Source organism: Cynocephalus volans, chromosome 11 (genome assembly GCF_027409185.1).
Source record: "Cynocephalus volans isolate mCynVol1 chromosome 11, mCynVol1.pri, whole genome shotgun sequence".
In the NCBI taxonomy this organism is placed as follows: domain Eukaryota; kingdom Metazoa; phylum Chordata; class Mammalia; order Dermoptera; family Cynocephalidae; genus Cynocephalus; species Cynocephalus volans.
The window spans coordinates 18,038,233-18,058,086 of record NC_084470.1 but is presented as its reverse complement, the minus strand read 5'-3'; the positions used below and the strand labels follow the sequence as shown (position 1 = coordinate 18,058,086).

The following is a 19,854-nucleotide window of genomic DNA, read 5'->3' as shown; positions in this document are numbered from 1 at the left end:
AGTTTTCTAAATAATTTATTTAATATAAATGTACTTAAATATTCACACTTACGTGTATATCCAGTTCTTGTAGTGTTCATCAGATTAAACTGGCAATAGGTAGCAATATCAGAAACATTAGAAATTATTATTACCCTGTGCTTTTTTTTAAATCAAGTGTTGTCTCAGAATTTTAGAGCTATGGGGAACCTAGAAGATTAAGAAGATAAAGTTGCCAACTCAAATCTACAGAGACCAGGTATAATGAAGTAAATCCAGGAGGGGATTGTTATGATTTAGAAAGATGTGCTTATCTACAGTTTCTATTCAGAACCATGTTGCCAGACCTTTGATTATTAAAGAGAAACCAGAAACATCAATTTATTTATTGTTAGCTCTCCTGGTTTTTAGATGTTGGCCACAAATTCATTTTTTTTTTTTTTAATATTGTGTTGGCCAAACAAAATAAATCTCCTGCTAGCCAACCTCCCAGTTTGTGTCCTCATTTTAGAGATATGGAGACTGAGGTGCAGAACGGCCAGGTGTTTTTCATATATTTCCTATAATAGAAATGTATTACATCTGTAATAAAAGCCTCATAAAAAAATACCTCTTCTGATCTATTCAGTTATTAAATTATAGATTATCTTTCATCAGGACCTAATGGTTTGGTTAAAAGGAATTGTATATAGATGCTAATTTTTAGGAATCTCTAGCCAAGAAAGGGTACTAGTAATTATTATTTACTGAGTGCTTACTCTGTTCTAAGTGTTGTGCCAAGTGCTTTACCTCAGTTAATGTTCACCACAATCCTAAAGCATTATAGTTACCTCTTTTTACACAGGCGGTTGAGTCAAAGGACATACAGATTGCTAAGTGCAAAGCTCATGTTGAAAGTCAGATGTCTGTCTCCAAAATGCATTCGTTTAATTTGCTATACTATACCAATTCTGTGTGTGTTTTTAGAATTATGTGCACTTTTTTAACCTATTGCAAAAATTGAAATTAAATTTTAGAAGAAAATTTCAAAGACCTTATCATATATTACCATTATATAGGATTGTCTTATTTATGTATAATTAGATGGCATAACAGCATTTTAATTTTACTCTGAACTTGTCAACAATGGAGACTATATTTTATTTTTAATTGTACATTTGATTCATTCTTTCATACTGTATTTTTTCTTGTTAATGTAAATGATAAAGGTAGTTTATTTTTGTGTCTTTTCACCATCTAAAGTTCTAATCTGTTTAGGCTGATATTTCTGTTATTAGAACATCATATCCAGAATCACTCAGGCTAGTTGATGCCAAATTCTGTGAATTCTGTTTCTGCAGTATCTCTTCCATTTTTCCTTTCCCGCCATTATTCTTTCATTACTTTAGCTTAGGCTCTTGTAACTGTCAGAGTAATTTTCCTGAAGTATAATTCTGACTACACGGAAATTTTTAGTAACTCTTGTTGCCTACTGAATAAAGTTAAACCTCCTTAGTTTGGCACTTTAGGTTCTCTGTTTGATTCCATCCTTTCTTTATGATCTTCTTCATTTATGTTATGTTAGCCTTTGTATTACATTACATCATTATATATTATTTATTATATACAATATGTTTTATTATATGTAATCTATATTATATACTAGGTGTCTTCAAAAAGCTTGTGGAAAATTTATATTATGAAAAAAGTATGCATGGATTTCAAAGTTGTTTTTCACCAAAATAAACTCATACTGACTTGTTATAACATGTCTGAATAGGATCTAGTTCGAGGTACTAAAAAGGATAAGACATCAGTTTGAAAAGAGCCGCTATTAGAGAAACATGAATTCTGCCAAAATTGAAGCAAGAACAAACATCAAATTTATGGTGAAACTTGTGTAGAACTATGGGAAATCATTGATGCTTTACAACAAGTTTATAGGGACAATACCCCAAAGAAATCAGCAGTTTACATACAAATGGAGGACTCATTGTAAGAAGTGACAAGGTGATGTTAAAGATGAAACTCGCAGCAGCAGGTGAATTTGCAAGGAAAAAATCAGTGTTGTTCATACCCTAATTGAAGAGGGCCAAAAACAGCAGAAACAATAGCCAACACCATAGACATCTCAGTTGGTTCAGCTTACACAATTCTGACTGAAAAATTACAGTTAAACAAACTTTCCACTCCATGGATGCCAAAACTATTGCTCCCAGATCAGCTGCTGACAAGAAGAGAGCTTTCAGTGTAAATTTTAAACTGAAGATCAAGATCCTGAAGCATTTTTTGGAAGAATTGTAACAGGAGGTGAAATATGACTTTACCAGTACAATCGTGAAGACAAAGCACAATCAAAGATATGGCTACCAAGAGGGGGAAGTGGTCCATCCAGTCAAAGTAAAAGCAGACCGGTCAAGAGCAAAAGTTATGGCAGCAGTTTTTTGGGATGCTTAAGGCATCTTGCTTGTTGACTTTCTGGAGAACATCTGCTTATTATGAGAGTGTTTTGAGAAAACCAAAGCTTTAGCAGAAAAACACCCAGGAAAGCTTCACCAGAGAGTCCTTCTCCACAATGACAGTGTTCCTGCTCATTCCTTTCATCCAACGAGGGCTATTTTGTGAGAGTTTCAGTGGGAAATTGATAGGCTTCGTCCTTATAGTCCTGATTTGGCTCCTTTGACTTCTTTTTGTTTTCTAATCTTAAAAAATCTTTAAAAGGAACCCATTTATCTTCAGTTATAATGTAAAAAAGACTTCATTGACATAGTTAAATTCCCAAGACCCTCAATTCTTTAGGGATGGACGAAATGGCTGGTGTCATTGCTTATAAAAGTGTCTTGAACTTGCTGGAGCTTATGTTGAGGAATAAAGTTTATATTTTTTTATTTTTTAATTCCATTTTTTCACGAGCTTTATGAAGTCTCCTCCTTATTACATGTTATAGTATCCTTTGTAATTGTATCCCCTTTAATTCCCCTTTCATCTTTGTTTATGCTTTGGCTAGTTTGTACTATTCAACTGCCTTCTCGAAAGTGCTCCTCTTGTTCCCACCTCCAGAACTTGTTCACAATGTACCTCCATCATGGAATGTTATCCTTCTACCCCAATTTCTATATTTTGAAAATACATATCATTTGGAAGAGTTACTTACTACTTACAATTTGTCTTTTTTCCCAGCCTTAGTAATCTTTACCTTAGGATCATCTTGTTCAGGGCCCTAGCCCTTTGCAGTTTCTCTTGGGGGTTAATCCCAATGGGATCTGTGTGGGCTCCTACCTTTATACTTAAGGTATCCTTTGAAGTAGACCTGGGTCTACTGATGTCCGTCAAACAGAAATAGGTTCTCAGCACTGCATTATTCAGAGAGACCTTAAGGGTGGAATGGAAAGACTATATAGGCTTTGGAGTTTGATTTGTATCAGATTACCTTAGCAACTGTGTAACTTTGAATTTTTTAAAAAAAATTTTATAAAAGGGAACTGTAATGCTTATCTCACAAGGTTGTCCAGCTCAAATGAGACATTTGGGAAGATATTTAATGTTATCTTGGAGAATCCAACTACTTGATAAATATTTATCTTCTTTTTCTTATCCTAGTACTGTCCTCCCCTAGGACATACAGAAGCACACATGCAAACCTACAGATAGAAGTGCACACACATAATCCCCCCAAACATGCACATAAGCACATACGTGCACACTCACATACATGTGCAGAAGCTTATATACCAAAATCTCTACCCAGTTTCCTGATATTTGGAATTCTAGTCCTAGGTACAATTTATATGGTAGAATCTGGATTTACTATCTGATGACCTTTGCATAGAATCATTGATCTTGTACACAGAGAGTTGGCCATCTTCCCATTCTGTTAATGTAAGTTATCCTATTAGTTTTGATTCCCAATGGTGTTTATCTTCTTGCTTTAAACTGTTTACTTTTTGACAATGCTAAAAGCTACTATTTTCTATGAATAGTTACATCTCTTCAGGTATTTATGCAGAAGTTATTTTCTCAGTGAAGCCTTCCTTGACTACCTTAACCCCTGCCATTTCATGTGGTGCCCATTCCTGATTAACACTTATTACTAATATGCCATGTGTTTTTACTTACTTATCTTATTTATTGTCAATCTTTCCATCCATGTTAGCCTAATGAGGAAATGGACTTTTGTGTATTTTGCTCACTGTTGTATCCCCAGCATCTGAGTAGGCACTTGGTAAATATTTGAACGTGTGAATTTCAGCATTGGTTTTTTTATTTCCAATATATATCTCTGTGTTAACACTATAAAGATTCTTATATTTAATCCTTTTAGTAACTGGATAAAAGAGCCTCTTTTTTAAAAAAAATCTTTGGAGCAGTTGACATACATAAATTTACATTAAATGTAAAAAAGAAGCTTACATGCAGTTTGTGATGTGGTATTAGAAACTTTTTTTTGCCCACACCAGAGTTACGTACATACACATTCATACCTATTCAGTAGATATTTCATATCGTTTATAAGCTAAGCATGGTGCTAAGAACTGGTTTCTTCCCTCAATAAGTTTATTGTTCAGTGAAGAGACAACCAAGTCTCCTTTGCTTTATTCCTTCTCATCTTTACTATCCCAAAATATTAGAGAGCCCTGAGGGCAGTCATCAAATTTATTTTCTTTTCTATCCATATTTACTCTGCTTGTGATATTTTTGTGTGTGTGTGTGGCTGACCAACTGAGGTAACTGGCCAGCCCTCCTTGTGATCTTGTATAGTCTCATGGTTTTCTAAATATTGTTTACTTGCTTATGATCTTCAGATTTTATCTACAGCAAGGACTCTCTGTCCTGGTGGCATCTGCACTTGGATGTCTAATAGGCATCTCAGACTTAATATACCCAACACACTCTCTTGAACCCTCTCCCCAGCATGAGGCTCCTGTCTCTGGAAATGGCTTCTCTGTCATCCAGCTGCTCAGGCCAGAACCCTCAGGACTTGCCCTTGACACCTCTTCCTCTCACACACTATGTGCAAAATATCAATAAATCCTTTTGGCTCTATCTTCAGAATATATACCCAATTTACCACTTGTGTCCATGCCTATGACTGCCCACCCCCAGTCCAATTTATCTCTAAGCGGGATTATTACAGTAGCCTCCTATGTAGTCTGCTGCTTCTGCTCTGTCTCTTCAGTGATTCTACTAAAAGAAAAGTTAGATCATGCTATTCTTATGCTCTCATTTCTGCAGTAGCTTCCCATCACACATAAAAAAGCCTAGGACTTTACAGTCCTACAAGACCCTATTTAACCTGCCTCCTCCCCCACCCCACCTCTTACGATTTCTTCCTTCTCCCCACTTTGCTTATTGCTTTACAGCCATACTGGCCTCCTTGCTATTCCTTCAGTGTGCCAAACTGTCCTGTCTCAGGCCCCTTTGCACATTTTATTCTCTCTTTATGTCCATCTCTTTCCCCATATATCTGAATGGCTTATACGCTCAATGACTTCCTTCAGGTGTCTGCTTACGTATCTTAATAGAAAGGCCTTCCCTGCTTCCCTGTATAAAATAACATTGCTCTCCTCCCTCTACCCTCTGGGCCTGCCACTGCCTAATTCTCTTACCCTGCTTTGTTTTCTTTCATGGCAATAACTGTATTTCTTTCTTTCTATGGCAATAAATATTATATACTTACTGAAGAGTTTATGATGTTTGTTTCCCCTGTCTAGATTGTACAACAGATTCACATGGGTAGAGCCCTGTTTTTATTCACTGTTGACATCCCCAGCATTAGAGCAGTGCCTGGCATGTTGTAGGCACTTAATAAGTATTTGTTGAATGAAATGCAACAAGTGCAATACAAAATGATGGCTATAGTGGAAGTACATATATGCAGTAGGGACACAGGGGAGAGAATGACATGACTACCTAGGAATTGAGGGAGGACTGTAAAACAGATGCCCTTAAGCAGAGCTTTTTGGGGGAAAAAAGTAGCTGAGGGCGTTCCATACAAAGAAAAATAATGTTGTACATGCACAGAGGTATGACAGAATACAGTGTGTTCAAGGAATCAAAAGTATAGTACTGCTGGAGCATAACTTGTAGGGTTGAAGATTAAGTAGATGAGGCTGAACATGTGGTAGATGGCACCTGATTAGGGAGGGTTTTGATGCCAGACTAAAGAATTTTAGATTTTATCCTGCAAAATGGGCAGTAGTAGATAGGGTAGAGCCATTAAAGGCTTTTGAGCAAGGAGTATGTAGGTGTGCGTGTGTGTGTTTGTGTATTAGAAAGGCATGAAGGATGGGGATCAAAGCTAAACAGTGTTTTATTTAAGATATTATAGGAAATGTATGATGAGGGAAAACAATTATTGTCACTTGTGTGGGCAAGAGGATATTTCATTTTATGGACAAAACCACTGATGTGTGGTTTGAAGGTCTTCTTGGCATACTTGCAGTACATTTGTGAAAGAGAAGAGACTCCCGATGGAGGATTAGTCTGTTCATCTTTGAAAATCCATGTTTTAGGACAGGAGACTTAAAAAAAAATTAGTTTAAGTTATGTGATAAGTAATAATATATACTAGAAAAGTGCTTAAGGAGTACCAGCTATGAACTCAACAGGAAAAGGTGTTGCTACAGAATAAAATAAGTTGTGCTTGAATGCCAGCCTCCTTTTTTTCATAGAGGAACAGTTGATTGTCAGTTATATGACTCCTGATCTTGATTCATTGTTGAAGAAAATAGTAAAACTTGTAGATATAGTCAAATCTACACTATTTGCCTTAGGGGTAATATATCTGTCTTTATAGGACAAATGTTTGCTGCTACATATTGCAGTACTATACTTTTGATTCCTTGAACACACTGTGTTCTGTCCTACCTCTGTGCATGTGCAACATTATTTTTCTTTGTATGGAATGCCCTCAGCTACTTTTTTCCCCCCAAAATGCACAGAATTTTTGAAGTGAGGGCTGAGCTATAAAAATATTGTTTCCTTTCATTCAAATGCAAGTGAAAACCATGTCCATTATTTCAGCTGGCTTGCTCAAATGTCATATCTCAACAATATGTTGAATGTTTTGAACACTTTAGTCTTATTACTTTATGATCAAGTATGATATGTAAATTTAAGGATAAGATGGAGTTACGCAAAATGTAGTGCACATGCTTTGAATGTTGAGAATTTTATACTCTCAAATTCATGGAAACATGATATTATATTATTGAGCATATTTTTAAAAACACATTCAAATGCTACAGCAGAAGGTGAAGAAATATTTTCCAAAGGCAGATCCAACCTTACATAGAATTAAGATCCATTTGTCTCCATTTCCCAAGTTGAAGCATTCACCTTTTTAGTGTACCGTGCTATTCAACGCACTATCTGATGGAACTGTGAAAGTTGTTTTCAGTGAGAAATTGCTTCATAATTTCTGAGTCCGTGTTTGATCCAGAGAGCCACATCTAGCTGACAGATTTACCAAACTCTGATGACCAGTAATGTAAGGTGGGATTTCTAATTTGTTAGAAGCAAAAGGTTAGAAGAGAAACTGGTCAAGATTAGGTTATATAATCAACTCTAGCTAGTTTAAGCAAAGACTTTTTAAAGACTTTAAGTGGCTTGTAGAATTGTTGGGAAGACTGAAGAAACAGACTTTAGGCTGAATTTTCAGGAATGACTTTCAAAAGCCACATTGCAGCTGAGCCACCAAGAAAGTTACTACCTCTTTTAGGATCAGAAAGGGTCCTGCAGAATCGGGAAGCTGTAACTTTTATCTGCTTGTCTTTGAACCGCACTACCTCTGTTGTGATCTGGGATCTGCCACTATTAGGAAACAGCCATCGGCAAGCAGCCACCTTTATCAGTAAGCTTTGGTTACTGCTGCTGGCTCTAGAGCCAGTCTATGCCTGCCGTAAGCTGTACCGCAGAATGGATGCCTTGTGCCCTTCTTCTTAATATCCATGAAACCTGTGACTGAATACCAGGACTTCTGCAAATGCTGCTGCAGAACATGGTCATCTCCATGACAGTGCTTGCTAGTAGAAGCAGCCTAAATTCAACCCCCCTTCTCTTCTGTTCTCCAAAATTCTAGTGAGTCCATCTGATTGGAACTTAAATCATATCCATAGTCCTAGCTGCAAGAGAGACTGGAAAATATAATTTTAGTTTTTTTGTCCTCTGCCTTACAGGAAGGCACACACTGAAGGAGGTTGGAATGGGTGTTGAACACTAATTCACCATATCTACCACAGGTGCAGAACCCAATTCTCCTTATAGCTAGCTGTAATTAAATGAGCTGTAGATAAGTAGAGAAATATTACAAGTAATTCTGTCAAACAATGTTGAAAAACTGTTATTTATTTTTTAGTCTATTTTTGTTTTATAATGACACATTGAAAAAATACCTAAAATTGGTTCTCCACTTGTATGATAAATTAAGTGGTGCGAAAAGTTTCCTCACATTTAAGATGCAGTTAGTGGATGAAAAGCCTGAAAGAGGGAGTACAATCAAAACTATTAGAATGGGTTACCTAAACTGAGAAAGGTCAGTGTTGTCAGTACCGAAGAGTGTCCAAATAAGGTGAGAACTGACAAGTAAATCATTTGATTTGGTAGCATTTAGTATTAGTGTTCTTGAAGGTTCTAGACAAGGAGTAGGATCTGAAGCCAAAATGCATGTTTAGGCTGTGGGTAGAAAGGAAGTATTTGAGATAGAGATTATAGGATAAGATTTCAAGAAGGTTGGTTTTAAAGGAGCAATAGATTTTTTTCCTTGTCTAGTGCACATACTTATTTATATACCTAAATTGGCTAGAGCTAGTGAGGCCCTACATGGATATCACACACAAACAAATGCAATCTTCCAAAGTTCTTCACTTTTGTCTTTTTCTGTAGCTTGATGTGAAGTGTGTGCTCTTAACACATTCTTTTTCTGCTTAAAGATATAATAGGTACAGCATTACTTTCGTTATGTCTCTTACCATTAGTTACTTCACTTTTGATTATGTTGTTTATAAAGTGCCAATCAGTTACTACTGCAGTTTAGAATTACAGTTTAAAGTTCTGATAGCTGATCTGAACAGCAAATGTGAGTTATTGATTGGTGAGCTGGGCATTGATTAGTTGAATTAAATTTCAACATAGTTTATACTTTAGTCAGTGGTGGATATTCAGAAGTACAGATTATGATAACTGCTTTTGTGGGAAGTGGTGGTGGGTGCATTTTTATATTACATAGAACCTAAGTTATTTATTCTAAGTAAATATATGATAATGTTAAGTTTCTTAGATTCAGCAGACAAAATAATCCTATTGTCTCCCTCTTCAAAGGGGGAGAGAGTGGTAGAATATGTGTACATTTGTACAGTATTGTTTTCACAAACTGCACTGATGTGAATGAAGCATGTTTATTATGATCTGATTCCAAATTCTTTTATATTCCAGGCCCTATATGGAGACCTAGTTGAACGTTTGGCTGGAAAAAAAAATCCTCTGGATTATGCAGAGGGGAGGTATCAAAGAAGAAGGAGAGGCTGAGGGAGAAATTTGAAAATAGAATTGCTGGACAGTGTCCTGGAGGGAGCGAAAGGGAATGGGGCACAGGTAGATGGATGAGCTTTGGATAAGAGGAGGGATATCTAGTCTTTTGAGGAAGAGGAGAATGGATGAATGCATATTCAGATATATGTCATTTTTCCTGTTAGGGAACTGGCTTATTTGTAAGTACCAACCCATTTTTGGCAAATTTGGGGTCATTTAAAAGGTTAGATTATTTAATTCTGACTTTACATGAACGTAAATTTGTTTATTCTGTGTAAGTAGTAACTTGATTTTTTTCCTAATCTCTCAATGACAAATTTAATAACAATGAGTATCTTACTGGTACCTTTTCATTTGTTTTCTTTTAATTTTTTAAAGATTATTTGTTTACTGAGTTTTTTATAGGTGCTTCTTAAGATTTTGATAGACTTCTTTAATATAGATGGTTTAGATGGTGTTTAGTTTCAAGGTTGATAAGCATAAAGAGACTTGAGTTTACCCAGTTCAAAGTTTCATCAGGAAAGCTGTACTTCAGAGATTAGTCTGAAGTCATGTGTCTGCTTAGTAGCCTGTGGACACATGACTTCAGACAAATCTTAGTTGTAGTAGTAGAGGTAAGACAGGCACACTGGTTTCATGATTCTTAGGGTAATGCTCTTTCCCTTATACCAGCGGCCTTGAGTTCATAATTTAGTACACTGGTATTGGTTTCTTTAATATTCATTCCTTCAACATGTATTTCTGAAGTTTCTGTTGTATGATAGTCACTATTTTAGAACCTAATGATCAACAAGTTCTTAAGCCTCAAGAGTGGGAGAACCAGAAAATAAATACTTAAGTAAAAATTAACAGAGATTTAAATAGTTATGAATGCCACCAAAGAAACAAAACAGAAAAATAGAATATGGTACCAGGATTATCTACTTTTGATAGAATAGTCAGGAAAAGTTCCTCTGAGGAAGTGACATTTGAGCTGAGACCTGAGTGATAAGAAAGCGCCAGCCATGTGAAGATCTAGAGGTAGAACATTCCAGACAGTGGCCCTAGGCTTGGACAGTCTTGGCATGGTTGATAAATGGAAGAAAGTGAAATCTGGGGAGAGTGGGAGTAGAAGAGGTCAGAGAGGACAGTTTAGTAGAGCTGTGTAGACCATGGCATAGAAATGGGATTTGATTCTAAGTGAAATAGTGGGGTATTGGAGCAAGGGAGTGACTGACCTGAGTAATATGTTTAAAAGATCACACTGCTTGATGGAGAATGGATATTAGGAGGGGCAAAAGTGGGAGCAGGAACATAAGTTAAGAAACTCATGTGTGTCCAGACAAGAGTTTATGGTAGCTTGGACTTGGGTTTTACCAGTGAAGGCGAGGAAAGGTGGTTAGATTTGTGATTTATTTTGGAGGTCTGCTAGATTGCTGATGGACTGGATATGGGGGTGGGAGGGATAATGAGAGGGTGGTGAGAATAAGAGGGAGAGATGGTGGTAGGCTGGGAGAAGAGCATTTTTTAGGGGAGGAAATTAGATGGTTTGTCTGAGACTTGTTCAATTTGAGATGTCCACTGGTTATCCAAGGAGGCAGTTGAATATTCACATCTAGTGTTAAGGAGGAGAGGTCAAACCTATAGATGTAGATCTGGGAGGCATCAACATTAACCCTTGTACTGCAGGAATTTGCATAGAGAAAGAAGAGAAGGAGGTCCAGAACTGAGCCCCAAAGCATTTAGAAGTTTGAAGAAGGAGAAGTCAGCAGAGGGCCAGTGATGTAGGAGGAAATTCAGAAATAATTGTGTTTTGGAAGCCAAGAGAAAAGAGCATTTTAAAGAGTGATCCTAATGTTCACTTGTGTTAACTGGTGCTGCAAGGTAGAGTATGATGGGAACAGAGAAATAACCACTGGACTTGGCAATTTGAAAGGCATTGGTGACCTCGGTTAAGGCAGTTTCAGTGTCATGGTGGGGTCAGAAGCTGATTGGAGAGGATCAAAGAATAAATGGAAAGTGAAAAGGTGGAGACAATGACTAGAGATAATGCTTTTGAGAAGTTTTGAGAAGGGAGTCTAGAAATGGAGTGATATTAAGAGGGAGAAGGGTAGAATCAAGGGAGATTTTTGTTTGCTTTTTTAAAATTGGGAAATTACCATACTTGTTTATATGCTGATGGGAACAATCTACCAGAGAGGAAAATTAATGCTGATTTGGGAAAGAGGGGTTAATTGAGGAGGAAAGACCTTAAGGTAGTGCTGGTAGGTTGGGATGGAGAGCACAAGAGGTGGATTTCCCTTTCATAGGAGCCAGGGATGCAATGATACAATATAACCACACATGTCCCTTTATATATACAGCTTCTCCTTTTGGTCTTACCAGTCTCCTTTAGACCAGTTGATCTTTCTCTAACCACTAGTTTTTTTTTCCTGTGCTGCATGTGGTATGTTCTTTCAGATTGAATTCATCCTGCATAAGGCTTAGCGTGAAGCAGCTGGTGATATTTAACATGAATTTTTGTGCCAACAGGTGAAGCAAAAAATTTATTGCCATATCTTGGACCCAACAAAATGAGAGATTGTTTCTGTACCATAAACTTGGACCAGGAAGAAGTTTATCGTACCCAAGTTGTTGAAAAATCTTTAAGGTTGGTAGAAAAATTGGTAAATTATCATTCATATGGTATATATTGATTGGTAAATTTTATGCATTTTCCAGATAGTAATCATCAAGAAGTCTTTCTTCATCTGAAACTTTTACTTTTATTTTACATCTGAATTTATCTTTAGAATTGCAGAATCTCAGAGTTCGAAGGAGTCTTAATGTTCATTGAGCTGGACTAACCACCTTGTGGCTTGGTTCCTTCTGATAATAGCTTTGATAAGTGGTCATCTTGTATTTGCTTAATAATGTTCCAGTGATGAAGGAGTTTACTGCCTCCTAAGCAGCTTATTTGTTCTGTGAACTATTCTCCCTCTTAGGAATCAGTTATATTTAGTTGATTAATGTTTATTAAAATGAGAACCTACTTTATGACAGTAACTTGCTAGGTTATATTTATTCATACATCTGTGGGAAGAAGATAGACACAGTGCTTACTTTTATGTGGCTTTTCATTGCTCACAATGTATCTTCATCTTAATTGTTCCTAATTCTGTCACTTGCATTTCTGGAGAAAATTTTAATCCATCTTTCACATGACATCTTAAGTTTTTGAAAACAACTATCGAGTACCTCAGTTCATTCTTTAGGCAAAATTTTGCCCATTTGCTTGAACTTTCCTCAAAGTACATCATAATTTTATTTCTCTAAAGAATAAATTACTTCTTAAGGTTCATACAAGTCACTTAACTTAGTAGTGCATTGCCAGGAAATTAACCCTTAGGTAGATTTCTCATCTTTGAAAGTGTAATTGCACTTTGAGAGTATCATAGTAATTTCTAATTCATAAAATTAGAATGTGCCATCTCTGCCCTGTAGCAGTGTTTGTGGATTTAATTCTAGTGCGGAGCTGTGCTGGAAGGATGCAGTCTTCTTCGAAGACAAGAGGCAAAGCAAGTGTATGGGAGTTATTGGAAAGATCATGTGGTGGATGAAATATTGAGTGCCATGACTTGCATGAATTGTGTTTCAGATCACTTGTATTTCAGGAATCTGGTTTTTGGTGCCTTTTTTTAAACATCTTTTTTTCTTTACACTTGCCTTTTTTTCTCTGAAGTTTCCCTTTATGTTTTTATTTTCAGTTTTTATAATTTTAAATGCCTATTGAGTTCTTCATAGGAAAGATATTATAAAAACTGAAAATACTTTAGTAGCCCAAAAAGATATGAAGTAATGCACTTCAAGTCATAAGTCAACTGTCCCTGTTATATTAGAGTTTTGGTGTTCTTTATATTTGCAAACATAAATTTATAAATATATAATATTTTACTTATACTTATAAATGATGAAACTGAATCACTGAAAAGCTGAATAATTTGTCACATAATAAAAGAAGTTAGAAACAAAACTGAGATGGGGACCTGAAACTATTTAAATCACAATTTGTTACTTAGTGTACACTGATTCTGTAACACACAATAATCAGTGTTATATAAAATTAACTTGTAACTGTCCATAAATTGGTTACTTGTGATAGTTTGTAATATGTAGCCTCAAAAATGAGTGACTGACATTACCTTACTTTTTTTTTTTTTTTAACCTTTGCCTCTCCACGTATTTGTGTTGGGGAAAACGATAAAACCAGTTTTCTTTATCCATCTTAAATTATTTTACTAGGTGCATAGCAACTCAAAAGGTATTTTAAGGCTAGCAGTGATTTCCTTACGTAATTTCAGTATAGTTAGATTAGATGCTTCTTGGATTCTGGGTACCCCTTAGTATTTTTCCTTGTGTTAGAGGGTGAAAGAATCTGTAGTAAAAATCCTTGCTCACCTTATTTTCATTTCATTGTTCTCTATCCATGTGGATATTGGGATAAGCTATTAAGCCGAAAGTCAGTAGATAGCATTTAGATCTTTTATAGGTTTTGGATATTATAGTTTTTATATGTAGTCTGGATATAGAGTTTTCATAACAGCTAAGTAGGAGTCACATATGGAAGCTATAGCTCCTAAACCTCTCCCTCAAGTCCTTTTAGGAAATAGGTGGTATATAAACAAACTGAGTAACAGTAGCATTACTTGTACTTGGTACTTCTCTTTCCCACATCAGGAATTTCCTCAGAAGTCATGCATGATCATAGTTCGATTATATTAGCATAGTGTTGTTTTTGTTTTTGAAATTATGTAAATCTAGTCATGCCTCCTTACCAACCTGGGTGAAAAGTTTTCTTCAAATGAATTGACTCATTAATTTATTTGTAAAATAAAAATGTGGGCACCCAGATGTGGAGATTAGATTGTTGAGATCGTGATGATATGGTGAAACATATAACTTAATAATTTTCATGTCATTCTTATTTGGCTTTAGAATGTGCTTTAAAAATAATGTTTGAATGTTGATGTGTCATATGTAAAGGAAACTCTCCATTTTATAATTGTTTATAAAATGATACAAAGGAGAGAAATACCTACACATCATGTCTTTGCCTAAGAGTTGTTTTTACATTGATTTCCATGTTGAGACTAATTAGAAGACTTAGTTACTTTGACAGATAAACTTTAAAAAGTTTATTTTGGATACATTTGAAGTGAAAAATATAGTGACAAAACTTGGCCAGGCATTGTAACAACTGAAAAGCTGAGTCAACTATTTTCTGGACAAGGTCATAAACGACTTCTGTAGGAATATTTTACTTTGCATTTCAGCTTCTCTTTTAGCTATGACCATCCTAAAGATATTGCATTTCATGGTGATATTTTTAAAGAATGGTTTTGTTCTTTAAACATTCTCGGGAAAGAGATACTCTTGACAAAAGATATTCACTAGCATTTCAGAGATTCATGTCTTCATAGAAGAATTTAAATATTATCAAAATAGCTTTCTTTCTTTTCTTTTTTTTTTTTGTGACTGGTAAGGGGATCGCAACACTTGGCACGGGGTCGCCCGCACCACGCTCAGCCAGTGAGCGCACCGGCCATCCCTATATAGGATCCGAACCCGCGGCCTCGGCACTCTCCCGAGTGAGCCACAGGGTCGGCCTTCAAAATAGCTTTCTTAAAGTGAACTTACAAAAATCAGCTTTTCCTAGGAGGAGATCTTCACAACTTGTTGATAGGCAAAAATTTCTTACTCAGTATGCAAAAAGTCCTTATCATAAAAGAAGAAAATAGAAAAATTATATTTCATCAACATTAGAGGTTCCTGTTCTTCAAAAGACACCATCAAGAAAATTAAATGGCAAGCTATACCTGTGAGAAAATATTCTGACAAAGGACTTGTATCCAGAATTTATTTAAAAACAAAACAAAAGAACCCTAATAACGCAATAAGATGACAGCCAGATTTAAAATATAAGAAGACTCAAATAGATATTTCACAAAAGGCCAAGAAGCGCGTGAAAAGATGTTCAACATCATTAGTAATCAGGGAAATGCAGTTTAAAACCATTTCTGTCACTGTAGATTCTAGAACATAATCTGTAATGATAGAGTTCAGGTCATTGGTTTCCTGTGACAGTATGGTGGGGATGATTGCAGAGAGGCACAAGGAATATTCCGGGGAGGTAGAAATGTTTTATATTTTGAGGAGTATAGAGATTACATGGGTGTATAAACTTATGTCACATTCACTAGAATAATTAAAAAGACTGTCAGTACCAAGTTGCAGAGCAACTGGAACTCTCATACGTTGCTGGCAGGAGTGTAAATGGTACAGCCACTTTGGAAAACAGTTTGACAGTTTCTTATAAATTAAAGATTTACCCGCCCTTTAATTCATCAATTATACTCTCGTTTTAATTACCCAAAAGAATTGAAAGCATATGTCCACAAAAAGCCTTGTTTAAAAATGCTCATAGCAGCTTTATTTTTAATAGTCCAAACTGGAAACAACTCAAATGATATCACTTAGGAGAATGGCTTGTGGAATACAATGGAATACTACGCAGCACAAATGAACTACTGGATACACAACAACATGGAAAAAACCTCACAGACATTTAACTGAGTGAAAGAAGCTGGGCATGACAGAACATACTATATGGTTCCATTTATACACAATTCTAGAATAGCTCTATAGTGACAGAAATCAGATCACTGGTTACCTGTGGGCAGGTATGGTGGAGTAACTGCAGAGGGCCATCAGGGAACTTCCTGGGGAGATAGCAATGTTCTATATTTTGATTGGGGTGGAGCCTACACAGGTTAATAAATTTATCAAAAATCATCAACCTCTATACTTTAAATTGGATTTTATTGTATGCAATATATACCTCAGTAAAGTTGATTTTAAAATAGCCTGTTTTAATTTTTTAAATATATTTTTAAATAGTTTATATAACATTTAAGCATTTTAGGTGTTATATATTATTGTGATTACTATAGCTTTACATATTCTACGACAATGTTGGTGTGAATGACACTATCCTCAGCTCTCATGGTCCATGCTAGGTGAGTGTGACCCCAGGCAGTTGCTGTATCTACTGTGTCTTCTACCAGACTCCTGAAAAGCTATTTGTTCAGAGCTCATCCTGGCAACTGAGGTCCTCTCACAATTTAGCTTAATTTGTATAGGATTTATTGAAAGTTATCACTGAGAATTATTGTAAAGCTTTTGAAGTTCTTTTCTGCAGTGGTTTAGTCAATAATTTCATTGATTTTATTGAAAGTGATGTTATTCGAAAGTGATATTATTCGAGTATTAATAGTATTATTAATAGTGACATCAATTATTTAATTATTTGATATTATTTGAAGTAATGAGCTTTCCTCCCTTTTCTCTCTAGCCCATTTTTCAGTGAAGAATTTTACTTTGAGATTCCAAGAACTTTTCAGTATTTGTCTTTCTATGTTTATGATAAGAATGTTTTACAAAGAGACCTTCGAATAGGTATGTAATGCTCATGATTATCCTTAATCACAACATTGGTGCTTACATTCATTCTTTCTCTGAGTACGAAGTGTTGAAAACTGCAGAATAATATATGCTGGACATTTCTAAGCCTTTCCTCTAGACTACATGCTTGTTGTGAATTTGATTGTTAATTTGTGTGCTCATCTTAGATGATACGTCTTCAGGGAGGCGTTTGCTGATCCCCTAGTCACTGTGTCATCTCTTTCCATACTACCTGATGGTTCTCTTTCCATAGTACTCATTATGCCTGTTCATTAGTTGTTTAATACCTAGACTCTCTAGTTAAATGTGATATTTATAAAAGGAGGGTCTGTGTCTCACAGACATATGCCTTACATTTACTAAATGTTAGGTAAGAATTTGTTGAATGCTTCAAATAATGTTTTTGTACAAAGATCACAGCATTGATCCCTCCAAAGAACATCTGTTCTTGAGGTTTTTCTGATAGGAGTACTAATTCACTTTAATCTAGTTTTACGTTTTCTCCCTGGCTGTATTGGTAACCAATAAATACATTTCTTAAATAATTGAGGCTGTGGTGTGATCTGTGGGCTAGCACAAAGCTAACGGGGTGCATATGTGTCACATTCATAGTTTTTCACATTCATAGTTTTTGTACTACTATCTTTGTATTTTAATAACACGTAGAGGTTTAATTTACATGTATTATCCTCTTTCTTTTTTAGTGTCCTGAATATCATCATCTCATCTCTCCTTTCTGATTTGAAAAATGCTCAAGTCTCCTACAGCTTAAAAAATTAAACTTTATCAGACTTTGTCCTTTTAACTAACTTCTAATGTTTCTCCACTGTCGCTATTGAATGTCTTAACCAAATGGTCTATGTCCATCTTCCGTTTACTACTTACTTCTTTTTAAATTTTAAATCTGGCTTCAACATTTTTCAGACAAACCTTCTTTAAATTTTGCCAAAATCATTTTTAAGCAAATCAAATAATCTTTTAAAACAATATATTTTTCTCATTATAAAACTGTTACATGTTCTTAGTGACCAATAGTGACTCTGCACAGATATAATTACAGTTAATAATTTGGTATATTTCTTCCCACTCTTTGTACTGTGCATTTATATTTTTACATTGTACTATTTATTCAGTTTTTTTCTTTTTCACTTAATGTTATCTAATTATCCTTTCCCTGTGTCACTAATATTTTTCAAAAATATTATATAATATCCTATATATACAACTATACTATTTTAATCACTCTCTTGTTGGTGAGCATTTACATTTCCCATTTTTTAGTATTCCAAATGGTGTTGCTATGAATGAACACCCTTCTGCATCTCTTTTTTTCTTAGGATAAATTCCTAGAAGTGAATATACTGGGTCAAAGGGTATAAATATTTTACAGATTTCTTCTGTATATCTCTACATTGGCCTCCAGAAGTATTGTACTAATTTACATTTCCCCAAGAATGGCATGAACATAACCATTACGGGATATTATCGTTGAAAAAAAATTTCCAATAGGATAGGTGAAATTAAATATTTAATTATTTTAATTTGTGTTTTTTCACTTTCAGGGAATTTGAGGAATTTTTCATACCTTTATTGGTCTTTTACATTTTTCTTCTATGAATTGTTTATTCTTTTGCCCATTTTTCTTTTGGTTGGAGTGCTATCTTTAATTATTCTTAAGTATTCTGTATGTTAACTTTTGTCAGCTGTATATGTACCAAATACTTATTCTCTCTCCCAAAAGGCATTTTCTTAGTTTTTAATCCCCATCTGCCTCTGTGTCACATTTGACTCTTTTGATCACTTATTCAACTTAATGAAAGCCAAGGAAAGGCATTTTAATGGTGTTGTATTTTCTTAGATGTCTTTCCTCCGACTACTTTTTTACTTATATGCAGGCTCCTCTTTTTCTAGCAAACCCTTAATCATGGATCACCCTGAGGCTCCATCTTCAATTCAATTAAACAAACATTTACCAAGCACTTCTGTGTGACATACAAAGGATGAGACTTTTAAGATGAGTAAGACTCAAGTTGCTGCCATGCTATGAGAGGGGCAAACTTGTACTCCAATACTAATATAACAGGGTTTGTGCTGGAGGTATGAACAAAGTACATGGGACATATAGAATGGAGAACAGCTAATTTTGTTTGGTGGGGGGATTAGCAGAGACCACCTAGGCAGGAAAAAGAACAGTAGTTTCAAAGTGATATAGGGATTGGCAGAGGGGAAAAAGTGAATCTTATAATTGTGGTGTATCTGCTGGAGTGTATAAATTGCTTAGGAGGAAGGTGATAGCAAAAGAAACTGGGAGTATAACCTGGGTCTAAGCTGTAATTGACTCAAAATCATTTCAAATTCTAAAAGCTAAGGAATTTGAACTTTATCCCATAGACAGTGGTTTTGAACCTTTTAAAAATATATGTAAGTATATATAACTATACATGTACTCATACATACACATATGTATTATACTTAAAATATGTAATCTGTGTACATCGAGTAATTTGGAAGTTGTGATTTACTGTTGTAGACAATAGGAGTTGTTGATTTAGAGGCTGGTAGACCAACAAGGAGGCTATTATCAAATATGATGAATAGGGTTGTGGAGGTGGAAATGCAGATGAGGGAATGTACTTCAGGGGTTTCAAATGGGATTTAGGGACCAAGGGGGTAAAGAGGACATGAGAACGGCAAGAGTTAAAAATGGTCTTGCTGTTTCTATGGCTGTCATAACTGAAATAAGGAACACAGCTGGAACATTCAGTTTTGAATGAGGGTTGAGACAGGGAGAGCATGACTTTGGTTTCAAACAAGTTAAACTTGTATCACCTGGGGAACATCTTGGTGGACATGTTGGTTGACAGTTGGAAATGTAGATCTGAAATTTAG

The 19,854-nt window shown here is 35.4% G+C and overlaps 1 protein-coding gene across 3 annotated transcripts in view; it reads left to right on the top strand.

Moving 5' to 3' along the window:
• The window catches only part of RASA2 (RAS p21 protein activator 2), a 111,341-nt gene that overhangs the window by 11,508 nt on the left and 79,979 nt on the right, over positions 1-19,854 (top strand). For all 3 annotated transcript variants that reach the window (XM_063114534.1, XM_063114533.1, XM_063114535.1), the window contains exons 2-3: positions 11,998-12,115; positions 16,856-16,959. In XM_063114534.1, the coding sequence (XP_062970604.1) occupies positions 11,998-12,115; positions 16,856-16,959 (222 nt within the window). The remainder of the gene's footprint in view (positions 1-11,997; positions 12,116-16,855; positions 16,960-19,854) is intronic.